General features: G+C 35.0%; 1 protein-coding gene across 1 annotated transcript in view; it reads left to right on the top strand.

The window, feature by feature from the left end:
• The first annotated feature begins 961 nt into the window (after window positions 1-961).
• Window positions 962-9,996, top strand: part of LOC107758360 (annexin A13-like) — a 12,222-nt gene continuing 3,187 nt past the window's right edge. Inside the window, exons 1-7 of the mRNA XM_016576076.1 lie at window positions 962-1,076; window positions 2,606-2,681; window positions 3,586-3,680; window positions 4,014-4,184; window positions 4,306-4,339; window positions 8,246-8,325; window positions 8,585-8,653. Of these exons, the coding sequence (XP_016431562.1) occupies window positions 1,062-1,076; window positions 2,606-2,681; window positions 3,586-3,680; window positions 4,014-4,184; window positions 4,306-4,339; window positions 8,246-8,325; window positions 8,585-8,653 (540 nt within the window). The 5' untranslated portion in view covers window positions 962-1,061. The remainder of the gene's footprint in view (window positions 1,077-2,605; window positions 2,682-3,585; window positions 3,681-4,013; window positions 4,185-4,305; window positions 4,340-8,245; window positions 8,326-8,584; window positions 8,654-9,996) is intronic.

Here is a 9,996-nt window from a genome sequence, read left to right as displayed (position 1 = left end):
CTGGCAGCTGCACTGACCAACTTTGTGGTGAATTGTGATCAAACAGTGCAGATTATGTGGAGCAGTGGAGCCGAGGAACAAAGGCAGGACAAATATTCAATGACAAGCAAACGTGGTGGTGGAATGAAGTGCAACAGGTAATTAAGGAAAAGAAGCTGGATAGAAGCATGATTTAATAAGGCAAAATAATGGATATTTTAATTGCAACTCCTCATCATGCACAAATGTGATGTAAGCTGCTTGAATGCATTCATTAGTTTAACATGAAATATTGAACTCTTATTTAGATTAAAAGCTTTGAGTGTTTTATCAAGTTGTGTACGAGAATCACAATTGAACCAAGAGAGATGAATCCCTCTCTTCTTGTTGTCAGTGAAGTTTTTAATCTGTACATTATAATGTTCTACACTTTACATCAGCATTCATTTGTAATTGAGCAAAATAAAATAATAAATAACTAAAATACATTAATTAGATACACGTGTAATGCTTCTGAACGTGTCTAATGTTAAAAGCCATCATAAGACTGAAATGTTGCTGACAAGATTCAGAGGTAAAACACTTGAACTTGTATTGGAATATACTGTATTGCTCATCCAGATGATGATTGCTCAGTAGGGGGCGACCTTTCTCTTTCTATAGGTGCAAAAGAAATGGAAGGTTATATTTAGGTTCTCGTGTCTCCTATTCAGTTGTGATTTTTAAAAACTGAATATAGTAACTTAAATGACTGTTGGGTCATATGTGGTTTTAGATCTTGAGGTCGTGTGTTGTTGTTTTGAGATGTTTTTTCAACTATTTTCTTACTGCTTGAAAAAAAAAACACGTTAGACTTACATAATTAATAATTATAATGCATGCAGAAGTAATATATAATAATGTATAGATGATTATAATGGTTTTCAAAAATGCAGAGGCCGAACTCTCATGAGTGCGTCCATCCCGTTCTTTGGTTCTTTCCCTACGTGCTGACGTCAGTTACAGAAGCTCTCGCGCCAGTGTGGCCTGCAGTTCGGACAGCGGTCAGATCATCTGCTCATAAAATACCTCAAGCTCTCGCCATGGGAAACTGTCAAGTGAGTATTTCAGTTCATTTTTTATCTGCTAATGCACACCTTACATACGTCAACGTCAGAGAGAGCTGAACGTCGACATCCTGCGCAGAGTTTGTACGGGTCACGTCGCATAATCGATCAATTCATATCGGTTTAAAAAAGAAAAGAAGAAAAAAAAGAATATAGAGAGAAAAGAATAGAGACAGTTAGGATATCTCACTGTTCTGGGCTGCGTTTTCCGCTGCGGGGCTGCTTTTGCAAACGCAGCCCTTATATCGCGTGAACTCTGAATGATACGCGTCTCGTGTTTCTTTTCTGAGGTTTCCTGGGTTGCTTTTGTTGTTAAATATTAAAAACCTTTTGTGTTTTCACTTTTCGAATATGTTTTATAGCGATTTCGATTATATGTGATATTGTAAAGGGACGGAATGTATCAGAATCCCGTTATTCTGAATGAGTCAGAGGAAGCGCTTTGGGAGGAGACTGACTGGGACGAACTCAGTTTCATTTTGGCCTGTGAGTGTGCAGGGGCCTCCATCTGGGATTACAGTGAATTTGAACAGGACAGGACGCTTCCACTGAGCACTCCTGAGCTTTTGTTCATATGGGGGAGACTGGGGGACCAATAAATCTCAGTTACAAAAAGTGTAATGCTTGATAGACTTTTTAAGAGCTTTTTTTACGGTGGCCTGGAAGTGCAAAACAAATCACAATTCTGAAAACAAAATAACAATTCAGAAAACATTATAACAAGTCAGAAAACACAATGACAAATTCAATGGCGCTGTCTCAAACTATACCTACCTTTTCCGGTTTGTCTGATTTGTCGTTGTGTTTTCTGACTTGTTATTTTGTTTTCGAATTTGTCATTGTGTTTTCTGACTTGTTATAATGTTTTCTGAATTGTTGTTGTGCTTTCTGAATTGTTATTTTGTTTTTTAGACTTGTATTTGCATTTGTAATTTGTTATTTTGTTTTCAGAATTGTGATTTGCTTTGCACTTCTCTGCCACCGTATTTTTTAAAGTGTATTATTATTTATATTTTCGAGTTGCATTAATTTATATCTATTTTATCTCTAGGTTGACTTTTTAATCTTTAAAATATGTAAGATATAATATTTTATGGAAGTATCTAGATTAAAATTCTCTACTTATCAACCAATCGATACATTTTAATAAACCGGATTTAACTTATTTCAACTAATTATTATATATTATATATTATTCTTGATAGCTGCAAAAATTGCAAATATTTCTTCAGTAATAATAAAGTAACATTTTAATTTTTTTGCAATAGCCGGAGTAGTTGTAACATGACGACTTATTTTAAATTTTATATTATGATCAATATTTAATACAGTTGGCACATATAAATGTCCTCAACTAATATTAATGGCTGTTAGTGTCAAAGCAAGGTCAAAAATTCACAACTGTTAAAGGCTGAAACATGAATTTAGTGATCTGGGCTTATATTACTAAATTATGTAATTTATGTGAACAGGATAAAACATGAACATTGGATATAATTCTCTTTTCTTTTATTTGACAGCCAACCGTTGTTCCTTATGAAGACTTTGATGTAGTTGCTGACATAAAGGCCATCCGCAAAGCCTGCAAAGGTTTAGGTGAGATGCTTAAAGGGATAGTTCACCCAAAAATGAAAATGTGATGTTTATCTGCTTACCCCCAGGGCATCCAAGATGTAGGGGACTTTGTTTCTTCAGTAGAACACAAATGAAGATTTTTAACTCAAACCGTTGCAGTCTGTCAGTCATATAATGGAAGTGTATGGGAATCACGGCTTTGAGAGTCAAAAAAACATACACAAACAAAACCAAATTAAACCCTGTGGCTCGTGATGATACATTGATGTGTAAAGACACGAAACGATTGGTCTGTGCAAGAAACTGAACAGTATTTATATCGTTTTTTACCTCTGATTTACTGCAATGTCTGAACTGTCCGGAGCGCGTCCTGAGCACGTTCGCGTCTTCTTCTTGCTTTACGGCAGATCACAGACTTATAAGTGCATTACCGCCACCTATCTCTCAAATGGACCATTGACACTCCTAATTGAGATTGTAGATAGAGTGTCAATGGTCAATTTGAGAGATAGGTGGCAGCTCGGACATTGCGGTGAATCAGAGGTAAAAAACGATATAAATACTGTTCAGTTTCTTGCACAGACCGATCGTTTCGTGTCTTTACACATCAATGTATCATCACGAGCCGCAGGGTTTAATTTGGTTTTGTTTGTGTATGCTTTTTTGACTCTCAAAGCCGTGATTCCCATTCACTTCCATTATATGACTGACAGACTGCAACGGTTTGAGTTGAAAATCTTCGTTTGTGTTCTACTGAAGAAACAAAGTCACCTACATCTTGGATGCCCTGGGGGTAAGCAGATAAACATCAAATTTTCATTTTTGGGTGAACTATCCCTTTAAGTCAGTCTTTTTTAATCAGTGTTTAGTATGTTTATCAAATTAATCTCCCATACAACTACAGTCTTTCTATTTAATTTTCAAGGAACTGATGAGCAAGCCATCATAGACATCCTAGCCAATCGAAGTGCAGCTCAGAGACTGGAGATCAAACATGCATATTTTGAGAAATATGATGATGTGAGTATTCTGAAAACATCATTCTTTTATGTCACACAGAAATTGGAGCATGGTATTTGGTAGAGCCCGACCGATATGGGTTTTTTGGGGCCGAATGGAGCGCGCTCTGCTGGACAAACTATGTAATTACACCATTTCAAGCATTTTATCTGCATTATATGTTCTGTAAAAAAAAATTTCATATCGGCGGCATATTCGCCGATACCGATATATCGGCGACAGGCTCATATCGGCCGATAATATCGGCAAAACGATATATCGGTCGGCCTCTAGTATTTGGACATGTTTTAAGAATAAAGAGCATGCACTCACAGCTTTGTGTTTTCTCTGAAGGAATTGGTGGAGGTTTTGAAGAGTGAGCTGTCTGGTAATTTTGAGAATGCCATTCTTGCCATGTTGGATCCTCCTCATGTGTTTGCTGTTAAAGAGCTCAGGAAGGCCATGAAGGGCGCTGGCACAGATGAGGATGTCCTGGTGGAGATTCTGTGCAGTGCTACCAATGCTGTATGTCATTTTGTTTTGAATTGAAAGGCTCTGCAAGTTCCTGTGTTTGTCACCATTCCCAAAGCTGGGACAAATGGTTGTCCATGGAATGAGTCAATTAATTCTTCTTGTTTTCTAACAGGAGATTGCCAATTACATAGAAACCTACGTCTATGGTAAGAATGACTTAACCTATATACTTTCAACACTGCCAAGCTGAAAAATTCAACATGATGCATTTAGATTTTTAAATTCTCTTAACTATTGTCTTAAAAATTGTCCTATGCAACACTTTATTTTGTTACTAATTACAATATAATATATATTAAAATTTAATATAAAATCGACACTTAATATGTGAAGAGAACTATGCTATCTTTGTGTCTGAAGGCACATTCACCTTACAAAGCAAAGATATCTGGTATATAATGTATTTGATGGGCCTCAACACAGATTTGAAGAATGGTAACGATCGATAAATGTGAAAAGTCACAACACAGCAAATAACTAACAATAATGACAAAACAACAACAAAGATTTAAATGAAAATTAGCAAACAGTAAAAAAAAAATTCGTATAACAGTAACCACATAATTTATTCATGCTGCAATACCTGCTGGAAACTCACAAATCCTTAACATTTCAGCAATAATTGTTCAGTTTCAAATTAAATTCTTTGTTCAGACAGCTATGTTTGACTAGTTGGGACACCATTTGATGGAATTCTTCGTCTAACATGGTTTTTTATGTAGTTTCAAGTAATCTACATTTCTCGGTATTTGTGACTCAAAAGGTTCCATAAACTGGAAAATATGTAGTTGCTTTTTTTGCAATAAAAGTTTTTAATTTCCTGAAATTCTTACATATTGCAGAACATTTGAAAGCCAGATTTCAAACTCTTCTGAAATCAAAATATTAGTGTGGTCAAACGATTAATCATGATTAATCGCATCCCAAATAAAAGTTTTTGTTTGCATAATATATGTGTGTTCTGTGTATATTTATTATCTATATATAAATACACACGTACAGTATATATATTTTAAAAATATATACATGTATTTACATGTCTATATTTATATTCATATAATTTATATTATAAAAAAATATATTTAATATATAAAAATAACCAATTTTTCTGAAATATATACATGAATGTGTGTGTATTTGTATTTATATATACATAATAAATATGCACAGTACACATACATATATTATGCAAACAAAAACATTTATTTTGGATGCGATTAATCGCGATTAATCGTTTGACAGCACTACAAAATATACATAATATTGTGCCCTTACAGACAAAATAAATCATTTTATTTTAAGGGCATAATATTATGTATATTTTAACATTTTAAACCCACAATTATAAATATTGTGGTAGAATTCACTGCAGTCTGACAGTGGAAATTTGCTGCATCAAAATTAGCAGGATTTCTTTGCTGATTATAATTACAATAGCAATCCTTAATCTCAGGGATGCAAACTTGTCACTTTTGGGGGAAATTTGCCATTTTGAATCCAGAATAGGTCATTTGTGTGATTCGCTTAGATCTGTTGAATTTTTTTAATTGGGGGAGGGGTAAAATTGGGCTACCAGTGGTACAAACTCAATACCTGCTTTTTAAACGCTCCTGTGCGTATTTGTGCGTGCTCTGGTTTCTTATTACAAAGGCTAAGGTTTTTTTTATTTGCAACATGTTTTTGCAGCGTTGATTTTTATTGGCAAAAACAGGCATGTCTGTTGAAAGCAAGGGGCAATCAGAGGTGTTTAGTTAGTCAGAATCCGCTCAGTATCCTTCAAAACACGAAATAAGTTTCTGTTTAGTGCAAATTTACTAACTGAAGTTCTACACGATCTCAAATCCTCCCATTATAACAAACAAAGCGTAGACTTGATATAAATAAGCTATTAGAAATTAGATTAATTGATTATAAGTTTTCACATGAGTGAGCTCAGTCAGTCGTGCTATAAAGTGAGCACTCTTTGCTCATTTTCTTTATTTAATCCGTTCACAATTTGAAGAAAAGTTTAGTTTGTCATGCTGCTAAGAGGACCTACGTCCACGTATACTGCTGAGTTTCAGGAGTGACAAACGCATAGAATTACAGGAATGAGCTTGCTAAATTGTTCCGTGAGTCACTCCTGAAATTGCTATGATTAACAGCGATAACAGTGACAACGAACAGGACAAAACATCTGACAAGCCTATGTCAAAATAGATCTGTTCATCAAGTGTTCTTTTTAAAGCTGTGTTTAAAAGTATTAGATTTTTTAAAAATCTTAACATATTTAAAAGATATTTAATGCATTATTTAATTATAATTAGCATTAAAGGGTTAGTTCACCCAAAAATGCAAATTAGCTTGTGTTTTACTTAACCTCGAAGCATCCTAGGTGTATATGACTTTCTTCTTTCAGACGAATCCAGTCGGAGTTATATTAAAAATTGTCCTGGCTATTCCAAGCTCTATCATTGCAGTCAGCGGGTGTTGCAGTTGAACAGTCCTTGCGCATGCGCCGCTCAGAAGTGACGAATGTGGAAGCGCAGGGGAGACAAAAAAACGGTCACTTATTAGAAGTACAAAATGAGGATTTGCAAAGAAAAATGTCGGAGGATTTCGATATAAACCAAGAGGAGACTGGTTTTCCTTTGCTAAAGTAAGGAACTTTGCTTCCTTTGCTCCTATTAAACAAACTCGTGAGACTAGCATATCTCAGAGGCGCGCGCGCTGGGCATACATCATACGCCTTCTGCCGGAACGGATCCGCGTATGACATATAACGGAAGTGAGAGAAAAGTGTTTATTACGTTTGAAATATTTATATTTTTCTTACAAAAACTCATGGATTCGCTACTGGGGGCCTTTATTCATCCCCAGAGCCGTCTGCGGCACGTTTTATTATGAATGCGCGAGCTTTATTTGACGACTTGTGGACTGTTCAACTGCAACACCCGCTGACTGCAATGATAGAGCTTGGAATAGCCAGGACAATTTTTAATATAACTCCGACTGGATTCGTCTGAAAGAAGAAAGTCATATACACCTAGGATGCTTCGAGGGTAAGTAAAACACAAGCTAATTTTCATTTTTGGGTGAACTAACCCTTTAATAATTCACATATTTAATTTGCTTTGTATTTTCAAGTAGTTAACGAGATAAAATAGTTAACACTTCTAGGCTGTTGGGGTCAGGGCTTTGTATTCATTCATTCATTCATTCATTAATTCCTTCCTTCCTTCCTTTCTTCCTTCTCTTCATCTAAATGCCATGAGATTTGTGACTTTTCCTACCCTTGCTATGCTTCATTTTTTTTCAGTACAATACAATCTCTCAGATCTGTTAAAATAGTACATTTGTAATGAATCCAAAAGCAAAACATCTTTGTCACCCCTGATGGGTTTGCATCTCTGTAATCTATTACGTGTTCGTTTATTTATTTATTTTTTAAATTTTAAATACTGTTATTAATCCTCTGTATATGTAATGTAACAAGTATTTGTACCGAGATTTGACCATATTTTAGATTCATTATGGTTCATATAATTTGGTAAAGAGTCATAAGATAATATAATGGAGGAAAAAAATCTCGTAGGCTCATCTGGGGACCAGAATATAGACACTTTTTACATTTCTGAGTTTCTCAGAAGTGAAAATCGTCATAGTTGTGTAAACTTTTATAGTGGTGAACCGAAACTGCAATGCATATTTTTACGTTCTCATTGGCTCCAATAGAAAAAAAAAATGATAGCATTTCTATGACTTTACAAAAGGCAGAAAAACATACTGTGCTAACACAATGTTAATAACTGTGGAAACGTGTCATCACAGTCTGTGAAAAAGTTCCATAGTTGAGATTTGGAGGTCGGCTCTTCTAGTCCAGTAAGCAACCACCTAGTAACCACTCAGAACACCTTAGCAACCACATAGCAACATCAGTTCCCTAATGTTCAGTCACAATTACGTGATCACAGTATATGTTTTCCCTCAGTTTGAACAGTTTATCTATTGTTTTAGCAAATTAAGCAAATTACTTTTAGTAAGCATCAACTGTATGTTGTTGTTGTCTACAGTGCATGACAGGGATTTGGAGGCAGACATTGAAGCAGACACCAGTGGGGATGTTAGGAGACTACTAACATTGCTTCTCCAGGTAAATCCTCTTCATTCTAAATCAGAATGGTTGCTTAGGTCTTACAAAATGACCACTCCACCGTCCTGAGCAGCGTAAAGCGCTCTCTGTTGGCCTGTGTTTAGTGCCCCTCCCTCTTCCTCCTGATCCTATAGAGCACTGGAGCTTGGCAGTGGGTCAGATCCCCTTTCAATAGATAAGTAGAAGCAGGATTCAATGACTCGACTCAGATTGGATTTCACTCTCTCGGTCAAAGACGTCAGTACTTTCTCTCTTGTAGGGCAACAGAGACGAGAGCTACGAGGTGGACGAAGCACTGGCAGAGCAAGATGCCGTCTCACTGTTTGAAGTAGGGGACATTCAACACAGTCTCATTTAAATATTCATACGTGTCGCTTGGTTTTAGGAAACGTCTGGAAACATACATGTGGATAACATCTAAAATATGATTATTTTACTTATGTACTTTAACTTTAGACACACATAAATGTTACATATCCTTTGAGATTCATAGAATATTGAATTTTAAGGTGATTTTTGTTTGGATTTATGCTACTGGTCGGTAATTTAAAAAACATGCTTTTGAAAGAAGTCTTAATATGCTTACAATGGCTGCATTTATTTGATACGTTTACCCTCCAACCTGACAGAACTGGAGAGGATGTGCAAGGAGGAATGGCAGAGGATCCCCAATTCCAGGTGTGAAAAACTTGTTGCATTTTTCCCAAAAAGACTCATGGCTGTATTAGATCAAGAGGGTGCTTCTACTAAATACTGAGCAAGGGGTCTGAATACTTAGGACCATGTGATATTTCCGTTTTTCTTTTTTAATAAATCTGCAAAAATGTCAACAATTCTGTGTTTTTCTGTCAATATGGGGTGCTGTGTGTACATTAATGAGGAAAAAAAATTAACTTAAATGATTTTAGCAAATGGCTGCAATATAACAAAGAGTGAAAAATTTAAGGGGGTCTGAATACTTTCCGTACCCACTGTATATACATACGCAGTATTACAATTTAAAATAACTGTTTTCTTTTTTAATATATTTTAAAATGTATTTTATTCCTGTGATGGAAAAGCTGAATTTTCAGCACCATTACTCCAGTCTTCAGTGTCACATGATCCTTCAGAAATCATTCTAATATCTTGATTTGCTGCTCAAGAAACATTTCTTATTATTTTAATGTCAAAAACAGTGTTGAGCTGTTTCATATTTTTGTGGAAACGATGATCATTTTTTACAGGATTTTTTAATGAACAGAAAACAAATTTTAATAAACAACATTTGAAATAGAAATCTTGAAAAATATGAAAAAGTAGTAATTTTTTATATATTTCATATATATATATATATATATATATATATATATACACCATAAAAGAGGCCTTTTTGGTTCCCCAAAGAATCTTTACTTGAACACTTCTTAAAATAATAATTTTTCTTAGTGTGAAGAACGTTTTAATCATCTAAAGAACCCTTTTACACTGTAAAGAACCTTTTGTGCAATTGAAAGGTTCCATGGGTGTTTAAGGTTCTACATGGAACCAGATGTCAAAATGGCTGCAATATAACAAAGAGTGAAAAATTTAAGGGGGTCTGAATACTTTCCGTACCCACTGTATATACATACGCAGTATTACAATTTAAAATAACTGTTTTCTTTTTTAATATATTTTAAAATGTATTTT

The sequence above is a fragment of the Sinocyclocheilus rhinocerous genome, unplaced genomic scaffold (genome assembly GCF_001515625.1).
Source record: "Sinocyclocheilus rhinocerous isolate Xijiao unplaced genomic scaffold, SAMN03320098_v1.1 scaffold1213, whole genome shotgun sequence".
NCBI lineage: Eukaryota > Metazoa > Chordata > Actinopteri > Cypriniformes > Cyprinidae > Sinocyclocheilus > Sinocyclocheilus rhinocerous.
Note: the sequence above shows the minus strand (reverse complement) of the source record. Positions and strands in the feature narration are given on the sequence as shown.